The sequence below is a fragment of the Prionailurus bengalensis genome, chromosome B2 (genome assembly GCF_016509475.1).
Source record: "Prionailurus bengalensis isolate Pbe53 chromosome B2, Fcat_Pben_1.1_paternal_pri, whole genome shotgun sequence".
In the NCBI taxonomy this organism is placed as follows: Eukaryota; Metazoa; Chordata; class Mammalia; order Carnivora; family Felidae; genus Prionailurus; species Prionailurus bengalensis.
The window spans coordinates 31,490,677-31,506,389 of NC_057349.1; the positions used below are offsets into that span (position 1 = coordinate 31,490,677).

At 50.5% G+C, this 15,713-nt stretch overlaps 1 protein-coding gene across 10 annotated transcripts; it reads left to right on the forward strand.

Annotated features, from left to right (window-relative positions):
• The first annotated feature begins 727 nt into the window (after window positions 1–727).
• On the forward strand, window positions 728–12,858 carry BRD2 (bromodomain containing 2). Of its 10 annotated transcripts, XM_043591100.1 has the most exons (14): window positions 1,055–1,191; window positions 1,650–1,810; window positions 3,778–5,098; window positions 6,745–7,048; window positions 7,665–7,802; window positions 8,321–8,459; window positions 8,562–8,776; window positions 8,879–9,253; window positions 9,764–9,892; window positions 10,192–10,443; window positions 10,571–10,836; window positions 11,357–11,661; window positions 11,884–12,006; window positions 12,111–12,858. In XM_043591100.1, the coding sequence occupies exons 3-14, from the start codon at window positions 5,070–5,072 to the stop codon at window positions 12,248–12,250; spliced, it is 2,415 nt and encodes an 804-aa protein (XP_043447035.1). In that variant the 5' UTR covers window positions 1,055–1,191; window positions 1,650–1,810; window positions 3,778–5,069; the 3' UTR covers window positions 12,251–12,858. The 10 variants fall into 10 exon arrangements, with proteins under 10 accessions (XP_043447034.1, XP_043447035.1, XP_043447040.1 ...); XM_043591099.1 differs by lacking the exon at window positions 1,650–1,810 and having other exon boundaries at window positions 728–1,191; XM_043591105.1 differs by lacking the exons at window positions 1,055–1,191; window positions 1,650–1,810 and adding an exon at window positions 1,387–1,498.
• The last annotated feature ends 2,855 nt before the right edge of the window (window positions 12,859–15,713 follow it).

The following is a 15,713-nucleotide window of genomic DNA, read 5'->3' on the forward strand; positions in this document are numbered from 1 at the left end:
CCGTAACATCCTTGATTCAACATTGAGAGAATAGAGGACAAAGCCTTAGGAAAGAGTAGAAGAGTTTTTAACTTAAATGGTAGAGCATGGTAGATCATGCAAGAAGTGCATGAATGGTAAATCAAGAAAGAAGTGAATGCGATCAGAGAGCTGGTAAGTTTTAAGGAGTGGAGATTGGCAGGTCTCAGTGAAACGATGAAGTCTCGGTAGGTTCAGGGGAAATCAGAGGCTGTAAAGCTGCCGAACAAAATGCCCACATCCACAGTCCTCACTTCATCTCCCACCGGAGGCACCAAGGTGATAAACTCCCTTTCCCCTGGTCGAACTACTCTACACCCGCGGAAGGGCCCCACCCTGCAAGCCCTCACATCTCCAGGTCCAAGTTCCCACCGTCCTTCACGGACAACAGCCTGGCGGCGCGCGTTTCCGCTGGACTCTGTCCAGGACGAACTAAGCGGCACTTTACACCTGCCTAAAAGGAACCAAGTCAGGCCGCCCCGGGGCGCCCGGTGAGGCGGCCGGCGAGGCGGCCGGCAACGAGGGAGGAGCCGCCGAGGCCAGGGATTTGCGCGCCGCACCCGTTTCCGCTCCACCCACAGCGCGCGCTCCCAGCACAGGCGAGGGAGCAGCGATGCCTGCGGACGCATGCGCTCTGCTGCTCCCTCCCGCGGTCTCCCGCGCTCCTTTCCCCTCCCCCAATCCGATCGCACCCTTGCGCCTGCGCAGTGGACGATCCCGGCTGCGGCAGCCATGCTGAACCCGTACGGAGAAGCTAGTGGGGGGGACAAGGTCGACGACAGCGGGATAGGAAGACGGGGATATGGAGAAGCAGCGCCATTAGAACACCATGGGTCTCTGGAGCTAGGCCAAGGCCATGGGGCCTCCTTGGTCCCTGGCGCGACCCCCAGAAACCTTCGGAAAACTGGTCCTCGTGGAGGGGGGCAAAGGGGGATGGCTGGCACGTGACCTGGGTCAGCCAATCTGGGTGTTGCTGACGTGGCGGCGCGGTCCCGATCATCTCCCCACCCCCCAGCTCCGTCGGGAAGGGAGGGGCTGGGGGTTACGCCCCCTCCCCCAACACAGCTTCAGTTTCCCGGGGGGGTGACACCCCGGATTACATCCTCCTTCCCCCTCCCCCCGCATCAAGCCGAGGGGAACGTGGGCTCCCCCCTGGAAGATTCCAGGTTCCAGGTGAGAAGGGGCCCTTGGGGGGCGGGGATGTTGCTGGTTATTTAAATGTTTAACCAGTGGTGGGGAGTCGGGGGGGGGGGTAATTCTTGGGGTTCAGAGAAGATCCTAAGGGTGGGAGGGTTTGTCCTTCAAACAGTTTACAGCCAATGGGAGCTGGGGGGGGGCGAGAGCGGGAGAGGGCCCCTCATATGGGGGAGGGGAATGGCCAACCTCATGCCTCCATACCAATTGGAGGGCAAAGGGGCGTGGGGGCGGTGTGTCCCCCCCAAACCATTCGTCCCCTGGGGGTAGAGGAGTCCAGAGCCAGGTGAGGCTTCCTTTTGACGGCCGGAGGGAGGGGTGACCTAGTGGGCTGAGGTGTGGGAGTGGTGAATGTATTTCCTACTCTTGGGATGTGAGTGGGCAACCCGGGTTGTGAACTGAGATTGTTTCCGGGCGCCCACTCCCTTTCTCTCCAGAGACTCTGGAAGGAGCATTTCTGTGCTTTTGTGTCAGCGGTAGGAAGCTCGCAGTCATCACATGGCATGCTGGAGGTTACGCTTCGAGTCGCTTATCGAATTTGTGTGCATTCACGTGGACACGGCCTGTGGAGCCTTCTGCACAAACCTTCGTTGCCTCGGTGGGGTCTTAGCTCAGCATGTTACCCCAGGCTGGGGAGGACTTACAGGCTGAAAGCTTGGGGTTCGCTTGAGAGCAGAAACCCAAACCCTAGGTGGGTGCTGGGAGGGCGGTAGAAAGCGTGGTCTGAGACAGGAGGGAGTGAGGCATAGGACCTGGAATGATTTCACAGCTCACAAGGTTTCGGGTTTCTCTAGGGTGGCGTCTTTTGCCTCCTTCGTCCCTTCCCCCATTCCTGAACAGTTCTCTCCTTGTGTACTGCGGGGGAGGGAACGGAAAGGAGGGAAGAGTTACTTTTCCAAATTCCTGACTAGCTGTTAGCCTCCCCTGTGACTCATGTGGGGGAAGGGAGGATTGGGAGGGAGTGGGGAGCAGTGATTTTCCGGAATGCAGGAAAGTAAGCCAGAGTAAGGTCTGGCTGCCCTTTCGCTTTCGAAGACCCAGAATCTTCGCGACCTCCTAAATTTTTCTTCTCGGCTGGCCCCCTAATGGGCCTCTGCAAACTTGCGAGGCCTCGGCCGGAGAACTGCAGATTTAGGAGGCTGGGCCACTAGGGGGAGGGGAACGGGGGGGAGGGGAGAAGGCCTCTGCAAAGTTGCTGTGTCATTGCCCTCCTTGCTGCAGCCACCCGCGCCAGCCCGCATGTACTTGTGGGGCCGAAGCCTGATCCCTGCGTGGGGGAGGGCGGTAGTAATAGGGGAAGAGGCTTCCTTCCCGGTGTGCACTTCCCCCCGCAGGGTTTGCCCGACTCGGGTGGTCGAGAAGACGTGAGATTGGCGGCCATTTTAGACGCAGTAACCGAGGTTAGGGCTCAAGAGCTACTGCGAAAGGAGGGAGGGTGATGTGGTTGGAGCGCAAGGACCTAGGCCCTCACGAGCTTTTCCGGGGTGGTGGCCTCTTATGTTCGTTGATTTACATTAATTTCATTTCTCAGATATGCAGTCTGTTTTCTATCTTGGTATCCAGAGAAGGGGAGATGGAGGGAGAGGGAGACCTCCCGCTCCAGCCCAGGTTGGGGATAATTCACTCCCATAAGGGGACGAGGGTGGGTGGGCCCAGAGATGGCTTGAGAGATCTTGGCCTCATTGTAATTCTGGCTCTTTATTCCTAAGTAGTCTAACCTTATTCAGGTAACTAGAGTGTGGGGAAGACTTGGTGGGTGGGTTGGGGGAGGGGGCGAGACTGAGCTCCCAAAATGGCTCCTGCCCCTCCTCGGAGGCGGACGGCCCAGGGGGGAGGGGAGGAGGGGAGAGAAGGAGGGGGAGGGCTAGTCTGAGCCGCTGCCGCCGCCTCCTCCGCTCGCCCTCCTCCCTGGCGCTGACCGATGGACCAGCCGCTCCGTGGGGAGGACTCCGGACCCTGGTGGGGGGATGGGGGAGCCCTGCCGCCCCCATGGCGGTGGGACCCTAATAGGGGGGTGTGGGCCTGCCCTCGGGGTTGGGGAGGGCCGGGAGCTTGGGGAAAGGTCTGAGCTCGCCAGGAGGGGGAGGGTGTTCACCCTGATTCGCCCCTCACAGGATTTGCTTTTTCCGCTCTGAGCCAGGCACCGGAATGAAGTTTAGGGAGGAGGTGGGTTTCGATTTCTAGAGTATATCGGTATGTTTGGAGATCTTTCTCCCACTAAGGGCTGCCGGGATTTTGTCGAGCAGGCAGATACTTAATAGTTAACTTAAGGTATGAGCAGGGAGGGATTGGAGAGGTGCTTGGGTGCAAGTTTTGGAAACGTGTTCTAGATTTGGTTGTGTTGATAAGCCTTTGGGAGCCCAGATTGTTAGTGTTTTGCCTTTGTTTTTCGGTTTTTTGAACTGGGGAAAGACGGGGAGGCTTTTAATAATGCGGCAGGCCTGTATTTTTGATTGTGGAGTATGGGAACGGTAGATCCCTTCTTTGCTACTTCTGGGAACCCTTAGTTATTTGCCAGAGAAGCAGGCCGCGCGTTCTAAGATGGCGTCTTCTTCCTCGTTTCAGATTCTTCACTGCAGCGGCGCCTCTGCCGAGAACAACAACCCGCCGGGCGTCCTGCGGCCACACCCTGGCGGGCCCAGGCTGGTTACGCCCACGCGGCCCCCTCCGGTCCGGTCGGTGTGGCCAATGGAGGAGCTACGAATGGCACGACCTGCCCGAGCTTGGCAGTCGCCGGTGGTACCGGGCTTGGACGCCTGGGAAGACTTTGTTGGAAGGGGAGGCGGGGAGAGGGTGCTGCACCCATGCCAACCTCTCTGTTTCCCTGGAGTCGCCGAACCACAGCGCAGCCAATTGGCTCAAAGATGTGGCGGGTTGCCTGTTCCCTATGGGTCTATGCGGCACTCTTCTGCCTAGTGACTGACACCTTGGAAATGAAGCTTATGACGTCATCGCTCCAGTCAACCAATAGAAAGCGCTCCCGCGGAGAGGTGTTCCTCCCCTTTCGACTCTGCTTCTTCACGCGCGTGAGCGAGCGTGCGCGCGCGAAGGGGGTGGGGGAAATCTCGAGCACGGTGGCGCGCATGAGCGACGAAGCTCCTCCTCCCTGCCTATATATAAAGGGCTGGCGCGGGGCTCGGCGGCGCCATTTCGCGCTGGAGTGGAGCAGCCTCTAGAACGAGCTGGAGGATTCTGCCTACTGATAGAGAGCCTTCGAGTCGTCGGGGGCCGCCATTGCAATCCACGTCCATCCGTTTGGAAATGGCCTTCGTCTCGGCCTATGACCGGCCCCGGCGGACAGTGCAGACCCCATAGAAGCCCCCGACGCTCCCCTTTTTCGGGCCCCGCCCAATCCTCGGAGTCTGTCCACCCCCTCTACTCCGCCCTCAAGAGGATTTCAAAGATGGAGGCGGCGGCTCCCTAAACCACTTTTCGTGTTCATCCGCCTCCATCCGAGATCGAAACGGGACCTCGTCCGCTGCGGGCAGTCCCAGCAGGAAGAGGGGATCCTTGCAGATCAACAACGGGCAATATTGACGACGGTGTCCGGGATTGGGGGCGTCCTAGTGTTTGAGGAGTCTGTCCCCCCTCGCTCGCCCGCCTCTGCTGAGGCCGCCGCCATTTTCTCACCGTCCGCCTCCCGCGGAGCGCGCCAAGCTGCTGGGAGCTCTCCGAGAAGCAGCGAAGAAGACTGTTTTCGCGCCGGCCCGGCGGGGGGGTTATCGCCTGGAGGGCCAAGGGCAGCGGCCCTCCACCCCCCCCGCACTTCCCGGGTTATGCTGGACCGGGCGGTAAGGGGAACCGAGGCCATCCGGACTTTTCGCGGCTGAGGGCAGTGCCGGTTCCCCGTCGTCAAGATGCTGCAAAACGTGACTCCCCACAGCAAGTACGTCCCCGCGATCCGCGTGTGGGAAGGGGACGTTGGGTTGCGGCACGGGAATGTGGGACGTCGGGTTCGGAGGGAGAACGGAACCGACTCTGGCGCGATGCTGTTTCGCGGCGCGACTGTTAGCTCTCGGGGGCTCGCGGGGGGGGGGGGTTGGGTGGCGGTTTGGGAACGGTGGTAGACGGCCAGACACTGCGTATGGCGGGAGTATAGGTTGTCCATTTATACGTTAGTTTTCCCGCCGCGGTCCAATGGCGATGTAGCCCGGCAGAGCTAGGTTGGCAGCGTAATGTAATGGGAAAAGACGACGTTGAGTGGGTTGCCGGTCCTGCGGGTGGTGGGTCTGTCGTCTAACAACGGTTTGTCATAGGTCTTTTGGGGTGTTTCGTGGCCACATCTGATCTATAGGGTTGCCATGGTGATAGAGCCTCAGCCTGGCTACGGAGATTCCCACAGTAGGGTAGAGGGATTACTTTTGGCTATGGGTTGTTCTGTCCAGACTAGGTCATTGAATTTGTCTTTTAAGTGACCGGGTCAGTTTTGGGTCGGAGGTTTGCGTGCGTTTTGTTTGGAGGGGATGTTTTTGATAGCTTTGAGAGTTTCGTTTGGGCAAGAGGGTGGAGCTAAGGATTTTTTAGTCCAGCTCTGCGGATGTAAACAATGAGATCTCGGTGTAATGTCTCCAGTCTTAGGTCCTAGGGAAACACCGGGTCCTGAGGAGTACCAAAGAGTGTAAATTTGAATCGCTCTTGGCCACTGATTTCCAGAGTCTGGTGCTAGAGTGAGAGCCGTTAATTTTATTTTTTTGGCGGGGTCAGGCGTGTTCTATCACTCTTGGGCTGGAACTTGCTGACCTTGACTGGGGATTGGGCCGGCTCTGTATTTGAGTTCTTTGGGGGAAGGAGATGAATTTGAATAATTTCTGGGGTCTGGTAGCTGTGTTTTTCCAGACTATGAAGTCTGACAAATGCTCCCTTCCTTGTCGGAAATTTTAAGTTGGTAAGGTTTTCCGTTAGGTTTTTGGTTCATTTTCTGCTTTAAACTAAGGAGAGCTTGTGGGGAGGATGGTGATCTCTTGTGCCCAGATAGATGGATTCTTAGGTGTTTCATCAGCATTTTATGAAATTTTCTCCCTGTTTTGTTCCCTTCCTCTTTTCTCTTTTCACCCGTTTCCCTCAGGCTCCTACCACCATGGCAACCACCTAGCCCCTAGTGAGGAGGAAGCTTGGGTTTTGAGCTTCTCAGCCCCACCCATTTTGCTTAAGTCCCATCCCCTAAAGCTTGTGGTGTTCAAATGCTATGCTGCGCTTTATCAGAAACCATTGGGAAGGGGTTTTTTTTTTTCCTCGTTTAAGTGGAAGTGCAGATGATAAGAGTTTTTCAAGAGTCCAGAAGGTGGGCTGGGAATAGGTGTACTAAAAATGGAGGAACTAGAAGTGGGGGGAGGTGGGACAAGAACAAAAGCTCCACAGACTGTTTGGATATTGGTTGCGGTTAAGAATAATTTCCATAAGTTTGATTACCTCTCACTAAGTTTCAAGCCTGGATTTATTGGGTGTATCGTGTAACTGGCTGCACTGAGTTTTGTTTTGTTTGGTTTTTTTTCCATGAAATTACTACATCTAATTATGTTTCCCATTTCACAGGCTCCCTGGGGAGGGGAATGCAGGGTTACTGGGGCTGGGCCCAGAGGCAGCAGCACCAGGGAAAAGGATTCGAAAGCCCTCCCTGTTGTATGAGGGATTTGAGAGCCCCACAATGGCTTCAGTGCCGGCTTTACAACTGACCCCTGCCAACCCACCACCCCCGGAGGTGTCCAATCCCAAAAAGCCAGGACGGGTTACCAACCAGCTGCAGTACCTGCACAAGGTGGTGATGAAGGCTCTGTGGAAACATCAGTTTGCATGGCCTTTCAGGCAGCCTGTGGATGCAGTCAAACTGGGTCTGCCGGTGAGTAGGGATGGGATATTGGAGTGGGGGGAGGTATTGGGAATGAAAAAGAATGTGTGTGAGTGGAGGTGGGCTGCTTAGTGTAGGTGCTGCGGCCCCTAGGGAGTTCCCATCTCTCTCTCTCCTGTAGGGCAGATAGCCACCAAATTTCTGGATTCTTGGTCCTTTGTGATTATTGATCCAATAGCTTGCTATCTTGGCATCTCTCATTGTGCCCTCCATGTGTCCTTCCTTAACTTTTGTGCCCTGGCTCCATTTTACAGATTCCCACCCCAGGTTGGGAGAGGACCACGGTGGCCAAAATTCTTAGCTTCTTCCTCTCCCTCATGCAGCCCATGGATAGCCAGCCCCAGAGGTAATGTCACAGGATGGGAAACCTTCCAGAGTTGGGAGGGAGGTGGGTGGTTAGAGAAGGGCACTAGGGGCCTCCCAGCGGGTGCTAAGAATCCCATTCCATTATTTTTCTGTCCTTAGTTTAATTGGGGCCGCAGTTTAGGGGACTACATACTTTGATGCATAGGGGGTGTGTATGTGTGTGTTTGCTGGGGTCAGTGGTTTGCCTAGGAAAACCAGCATTTATCTTTCGGTGGTTCTGACCTAGCATTTCTTTCTTTAGGATTATCACAAAATAATAAAGCAACCTATGGATATGGGTACTATTAAGAGGAGACTTGAAAACAACTATTACTGGGCTGCCTCAGAGTGTATGCAGGATTTTAACACCATGTTCACCAATTGTTACATCTACAACAAGGTGAGTTTTTCTGTGTGTTTATTAGTGGATGGAGAGAGAATGATTCTGATATTGCTAGATATTTTGCTGGCATAATGTTTGTTTTTTACTGTGGAAGGTATTTTCAGAGTAGGGAGGATCTAGAAAATCTGAACTCTAAAGGATACCACTGAACACAAGTGATGTGGCTTCAGAGATGTAGTGGTAAAGGTTATTTAAGTAGAACATTTTCATACTTGGGGATGGTGGCCCTGTTTCTCAAAGAGAAACCTCCAGAGAGCTGAGTAGAGCAGAATCTATTCTCCTTGACGTTCTCATTCCCTTATTTTTTGAATTTTTTTCTTTACCGTGTTTTGAGGGACAGAATTGGGGAAGAACATGGAAATAAGTGGCCCAGTGTAGGTAATTTTCAGTACTTGATGACAGAGATGTCTGTCTGAGCAGGTGGCTAGTTTTGATACTTGGGGCTAGGAATTCCTCTCAGGAAAATGGTTTGTCTTTAGCTGGCATTTGAACCTTTCTGTTTGTGTTCCCTGTAGCCCACTGATGATATTGTCCTGATGGCACAAACATTAGAAAAGATCTTTCTACAGAAAGTAGCATCGATGCCACAAGAGGAACAAGAGCTTGTGGTGACCATCCCTAAGAACAGCCACAAGAAGGGGGCCAAATTGGCAGGTAGGAAGAGTGGCAGGCAGTTTTGCTAATGGAGACCAAAAGACAGAGAAGGTAATAGAACTAATCTTTTTCTTATTACTTTTTTTTTTTTTTTTTTTTTAGCACTCCAGGGCAGTATTACAAGTGCCCATCAGGTGCCTGCTGTTTCTTCTGTGTCTCACACAGCCCTATATACTCCACCACCTGAGATACCTACCACTGTTCTCAACATTCCCCATCCATCGGTCATCTCTTCTCCCCTTCTCAAGTCTTTACACTCAGCTGGACCCCCGCTCCTTGCAGTCTCTGCAGCTCCCCCAGCCCAGCCCCTTGCCAAGGTAACAGATCTGTGGAGTTCTTTTGGGCGTTGGGAAGGGAAAGGACTCGGATGAGGTGGACCCTGGGGTAAAAGGCTCCCATCTTGTGTTTTTTTTCTGCAGAAAAAAGGCGTAAAGCGGAAAGCAGATACTACCACACCTACTCCTACAGCCATCCTGGCTCCTGGTTCCCCAGCTAGCCCCCCTGGGAGTCTGGAGCCTAAGGCAGCACGTCTTCCCCCTATGCGTAGAGAGAGTGGCCGCCCTATCAAGCCCCCACGCAAAGACTTACCTGACTCTCAGCAACAACACCAGAGTTCCAAGAAAGGAAAGCTGTCAGAACAGTTAAAACATTGCAATGGCATTTTGAAAGAGTTGCTCTCTAAGAAGCATGCTGCCTATGCCTGGCCTTTCTATAAACCAGTGGACGCTTCTGCTCTTGGCCTGCATGACTACCATGACATCATTAAGCACCCCATGGACCTCAGCACTGTCAAGGTACCCACTGCATGGGGCAGATGGGATGCTCAGGCAGTGATTGGAACTTTGGGCTCAATAAAACAATCGGTCACTTATGGGCATACAGCAGTCTTGATTCTTGGTATTTTATTTTTTACAAAATGGTAATGGAGCAGAAGGCTAAGTACTTGATAATTGAGTTTGTATTTCTTGGAGTTTCAAACTGTATGATGAGTTCTGTCTTTAGATCAATCCTATCCATGTACGTTTAAGTCCTACTTCGGAGCATTGGGTTAGGGGAGTATGGGGTTGGAAGGATAGTCAGAGGCCACTCACCCCTATCACTTAGAAATGGTTTTTTTTCTAGATGTAGACATTTCTTCAACCCACCCAAATTTCTTTGACTTCAAACTTGAACCCCAGGGCATAGATCTTTAAGGTCATCCCTATTGTGCTCTCAAGAGAGGGCTACTCTTGTGGTGTCTGGGGTTGGCAGGGAAAGGTGAGTCTCCCTGCCTGTGCAGCTTCTGATGCTGCCTCCTTCTGCAGCGGAAGATGGAGAATCGTGATTACCGGGATGCACAGGAGTTCGCTGCTGATGTGCGGCTTATGTTCTCCAACTGCTATAAGTACAATCCCCCAGACCACGATGTTGTGGCCATGGCACGAAAGCTGCAGGTGAGTGGCACAATTGAAATTTGAAGAACAAATGGGTCTGGGCAGAGGTTTTGTCATTTGCTACACAACCTCATTATGAGGATCTTTCAGTATGCATTGTTAACAAACTGGAACTATACCAACTACGTCACTAATTGGCTGGGTATAATCAGGGCACAATTTGCTGACTGAGTGGAGTCTGCTTGGAATTCTCTTTTCCTCTCTGCCCCTCCCTCACGTGTGCCTTCTCTCTCAAATATACTCAAAATTCCAGGACACAATTCACTAGCATGGTTTTGAATGTGCTTTTTTACTCCTAGGATGTATTTGAGTTCCGTTATGCCAAGATGCCAGATGAACCACTGGAACCAGGGCCTTTACCAGTCTCTACTGCCTTGCCACCTGGGTTGGCCAAATCCTCTTCAGAGTCCTCCAGCGAAGAAAGTAGCAGTGAGAGCTCTTCTGAGGAAGAAGAGGAAGAAGATGAGGAGGATGAAGAGGAAGAAGAAGAGAGTGAAAGCTCAGACTCTGAGGAAGAAAGGGCTCATAGATTGGCTGAACTACAGGAACAGGTATTTTGTCACTATAATCCGTTTATTTTGTAAGACATTGGTGCCCTGTTTTTGCCCTTTTTTTCCTTTAACTCCTTTTGATTCTACTTTATTTTTCCCATGGTGCACCTGATTCTTTTTTCTCCAGCTCCGGGCAGTACATGAACAACTGGCTGCCCTGTCCCAAGGCCCAATATCCAAGCCAAAGCGGAAGAGAGAAAAAAAAGAGAAAAAGAAGAAACGGAAGGCAGAGAAGCATCGCGGCCGAGCTGGGGTTGACGAAGAGGACAAGGGAACTCGGGCACCTCGCCCATCTCAGCCCAAGAAGTCCAAGAAAGCAAGTGGCAGTGGGGGTGGCAGTGCTGCTACACTAGGTCCCCCTGGCTTTGGACCTTCTGGAGGAAGTGGCACCAAGTAAGTTCTGAGAGGGTGAGAAGCAGAGATGGGCTTGGCTATTTCTGTAATCTCCAGGGGAGGATGCTTTCTCCCACTCCTTGCCGAGTTTTATCTAACCCAGAGGGCAGCACAGCTTTTCTGTAAGTGGTCAGGTGTAACAAACAGATTTTTGTCTGGTGTCATGCAGAAGAAGCAGCCAAAGACCACATGGAAGCATAGGTATGACTGCGCCAATAAAAGTTTACTTGCACAAAACAGTTGGCAGGCCTGATTTGTTCCCTAGTTAGTCTGTTCCTTTTCTCCATACCAGTCTATACAATTTTTGTTTTCCGCAGTGGTGTGTGTTAGTAGTGTTTTAGGGAGCAAAAAGATGGATTCGGGCCAGTATACCAATGTCTAGTTCTCAAAGCCCAGATTAAATGTAAAATGCTTGGCCTGTATAATTCCGAAAGAGAGTTTGGATTCCTGAATTGGACAGTGGGAATGTGTTGGGAGTTAGTGATGCTTCCCTAATTGACAATTTTTTTTTTGCCTGTAGACTGCCCAAAAAGGCCACAAAGACCGCTCCACCTGCCCTGCCTACAGGCTATGATTCAGAGGAAGAAGAAGAAAGCAGACCCATGAGTTACGATGAAAAACGGCAGTTGAGTTTGGACATCAACAAATTACCTGGGGAGAAACTGGGTCGAGTTGTGCACATAATCCAGGCCAGGGAGCCTTCTTTACGTGACTCAAACCCAGAAGAGATTGAGATTGATTTTGAAACCCTCAAGCCATCCACGCTTCGAGAGCTTGAGCGCTATGTCCTTTCCTGCCTAAGAAAGAAACCTCGGAAGCCCTATAGTGAGTATGAAATAAATTGTACCACATTAATCTAGTAATCCTCATGTAGTTGGAGAAGGGGTAGTGAGCCGGGTATGCTTGATGCACTTATGATTGTCCACTTCCAGGGAGGCGGGATATGTTTGTCACTTCCTGCTCTCCAAGAAAGGAACTTGAGAACAACACTAGGTGCACTACAACTAGATACTTGCAGTCTTAGGCCTGAAATGTTTCTTTTTCTAGCCATTAAGAAACCTGTGGGAAAGACAAAGGAGGAGCTGGCTTTGGAAAAGAAGCGGGAACTAGAAAAGAGGTTACAGGATGTTAGTGGGCAGCTCAATTCCACCAAAAAGCCCCCCAAGAAAGGTGAGTATCCTGAAAGCTAGCACAAATTTGCTATATTCCCCTCTAGTCTTCTTGATAAATGGAGATCAGACTTCAACTCTTTAACCTTCAACCTTATTCTGCAGCAAGTGAGAAAACGGAGTCCTCATCGTCGGCACAGCAAGTAGCAGTGTCACGCCTCAGCGCTTCCAGCTCCAGCTCAGATTCCAGTTCCTCCTCTTCATCATCCTCTTCTTCAGACACCAGTGATTCAGACTCAGGCTAAGGGGCCAGGCCAGATGGGGCAGGAGGCTCCGCAGGACCGGACCCCTAGACCACCCTGCCCCACCCTTTCCCCCCCTTGCTGTGACACTTCCTCATCTCATCCCCCTCCCCCCCACTGTAGGAGAGCTGGCTCTGCACGGGGGAGGGGTGCAGGGACATTTACTGAAGGAGGGACATAAATGGACAAAATAAGATTGAGTTCCCAGCCACATTGAGAGTGACCTCTTGGGCTTAGAGCCCCATTCAAAATGACTGGGGTGGGGCAGGGGTACAGGGTGGGAGTGGGCAAAGGCCCTGATACGGGGTTACCTGAGGCCATAGCTGCCCTGTTCACTTGTAAAGGCCCTGTTTTGAGGTTGTTTGTTCTAATTTATTTTAAGCTAGGTAAGGCTGAGGGGTGTGGGGCCATGGTCCCCTCAGCCTCCATGGGGAGGGAAAAAGGGGGAGCTCTTTTTTTACGTTGACTTTTTTTTTTCTACTCTGTTTTCCCTTTTCCTTCTGCTCCATTTGGGGCCCCTGGGGGTTTCAGTCATCTCCCCATTTGGTCCCCTGGATTGTCTTTCTTTGTCTGTTGATTCTAACTTGTAAATAAAGAAAATATTATTCAAATTTTGAGTTACCTTAATAGCATTTGCTTTTGTAGTGTTACAAAAGGAGAATGATATAATTGAGAAATTTGAGGAAAATATTGCTGAGGTGACAAAACAGAAGAGCCCTCCTGTAGTTGGATTGTCTCTTAGTTTTTAAACCAGGTTGGCTGTTCCTGTGGTAAATTCATCTGCTTTTTGTAAAGTAATCCTTGGAAATAATCTTCATAGGTTTAGAACTCAAGATAGGTTCTGAGGTTTTCCTCTTTAGTGTTCTATGTGGATTATTTCCTGAACACAAACCAAATGTAAACGGAATGGATGGTAGCCAATGGCAGGTATTTTTTTGTATTCTGCATCTGACTTGAGAAGGCAGTTGTGCTTGCTTTTGAAATTTTCTCCTTACCCTCAAATTCCAGATTTACAGAGCCCTGCAGTTTATTAATAAAATGCAATCCAGCAATTTTTGCCAAATTCAGATGATAAAAACTCTTCAGGGCATCTGGGTGGCTCAGTCAGTTGACCATCCAACTTCAGCTCACATCATGGTCTCCTGGTTCATGGGTTCAAGCCCCATGTAGTCCACTTCAGATTCTGTCTCCCTTTCTGACCCTTCCCCACGTGGCATGCACTACTTCCCCCCCCCCCCCCAAAAAGAACATTAAAAAAACTAAACCTCCTTATATTTAATGCCCTGTCTTAATGAGAGACTGTATATATAGTTCAGGGTACTGTGATACATGGGTTCTGGAACTGGGGACTAACCACAAAAGTAAAAGACCTTTATAGCTTAGTATAACAGACCATCATAGCAAACTTGATGTAAGGTCTGGATGTTAATGTAAAGAAAATGGTCTATTCTCCCATAAGTGTTGCCAGAAACAAGGTGTAGGGTATAATCTGGTTTGGAGAAGGTAGAGAAGATTTTGGAAGCAAATTGAACTATAGCAAGGGGTTTTCCACCCTTACCACCTACTAGTCTCCAGTAAAGCTTTCTTAAAATACTGTAATAATTTCGGGATACTGTCTTCATGAATTCTCATTAAATTGGGGTTTGGGCAATGTTTGGAAGTTCAGGAGACAGTGATGCACAAGTTAGGGTTGAGAACCACTTTTTAAGATTTTTGGAAAGCCCTTAGTTTAAAGGAGAGGAGACCCCTGATTTGGCCTTTAGCCAACTTAATTGTGGAACTCAGTAAGTCTGGATTTCTTTGAGCTCTGGTTCTCATGAGGAGTGATAGAAAAGATTTGGGAAATTTGGACACTTGTTTTTTAATGTTTATTGTGAGAACATGAGCAGGGGAAGGACAGAATCCCCAGCAGGCTCTCGTGCTCCTGGTGTGGAGCCTGACATGGGGCTTGATCTCACGAACTGAGATCATGACCTGAGAGCCAAAATCAAGAGTTGGAACTTAACCAACTGAGCCACCCAGGCACCCCTGGACATACTTTTTTATTGGCTTATTTTTGAGAGGAAGTGGGGGAGGGGCAGAGGGGGAGACAGAATCCCAAGCAGGTTCCATGCTGTGCTGTCAGTGCAGAGCCCAACATGGTGCTTGAACCACGAGATAATCACCTGAGCCAAAATCCAGAGTAGGACACAACTGATAGAGCCACCCAGGAAGCTCTGAATGTTCTTAATAAAGTTTGTTGTGGAGGTAGGATAGGAATTAAATCTAAGAAGGAATAAATAAACATTGAGATGATGGATGTCTATATGTGCAAGATTACATCTTGTTTCAAAAATACAAGGTTTGAGTTGGATTAGTTTGGGGGAGGCTAGTTGCAGAATCTTAAGGCAGTATGGCTGCATCCCCTTCTGTGCATGTACTCCTAAGACTTTTATTATAGTCTGGGAAAATGAATTTTAACCATCAAAAGGTGAGTTTCCAACGTAGTGTCTTTGGTGGTACCTTAGTATACCTCAACCTAAACTGAGAACACCACTAAAGGCAGTTAAGCAAAGGGGATTGCCTGGATTGCAGAACAGCCAGAGATAGACCTGCGTTAACATCTCCCACCCTGCCACATTGGGCCATTTGCAAATGTGTATGGATTTCCCAAGACTCAGGTTTTTGATAATCCTTGCTGTGGTCCCTGACCTTTGCTTCAGTTTGGGCCATTCTGTCCTTTGATTTACTTTTAACCTTAGATTAATTTACTGATCCAAGCCCCAGGTGTACTCTATCCCATAGTACCCTTTCAGCATGTTATTAAATTTCAGGAGTCAGATTGAGTGCTACCTTGGTTGAAATTCCTGTCTTCCAGCATAACCGATCTCCAGCCTGACTAGAGGGACATAAACGTGGAGCCTTCCTGTGGGTGTTCCTCCCGTGCTCTTCCCAGTTCTTGAAGCCATGGATTCTACTGCCTCTAATGGCTCCTGTGGGAGCTTTTATTCAGTCAACATTTTCTGGACTCCCCGGCTTGCCTCTTATTTTTCAATAAACTATTAGGTCAATAGACCTAGACACTGCCAAAGTCGGGTGATGTGGGGTGAAAATAGAGAACAAGCCCTGCCTGCCTTCACGAAGCTTGCTCTGTCAATAGAGTTGAATTACTAACTCTCATGGTACATGGTGCTGATGGGCTCCAAGATAAGGGCATGACAGTCGTCCCAGACACTTAATCCTTACTGTATGCCACTGGTAGGGAACTGATCTGATGTTTCGATGATCTCACATCTTTGCTTCTTTCCCCTTTCCTGGATCATAAACTTAGTTCAAGCTCTGCAAAATCCTGCTAGCTGATCTCCAGCACTGAATGGGATAGCTTGCTGGCCCCCTAGTTTATGGGGGTGGGGACAACATTAGGCAACAAATGAGGTTTGTTTTTTGTTTTTTTGTTTTTAATGTTTGTTTTTGAGAGTGCAAGCAG

Coding starts and splice junctions, on each gene's coding strand:
- BRD2 (XM_043591099.1), top strand. CDS start 5,070: ATGCTGCAAAACGTGACTCCCCACAGCAA. Junction 7,049..7,664: donor CAGTCAAACTGGGTCTGCCG/GTGAGTAGGGAT, acceptor TTCTTTCTTTAG/GATTATCACAAAATAATAAA. Junction 9,893..10,191: donor CCATGGCACGAAAGCTGCAG/GTGAGTGGCACA, acceptor TTTTACTCCTAG/GATGTATTTGAGTTCCGTTA.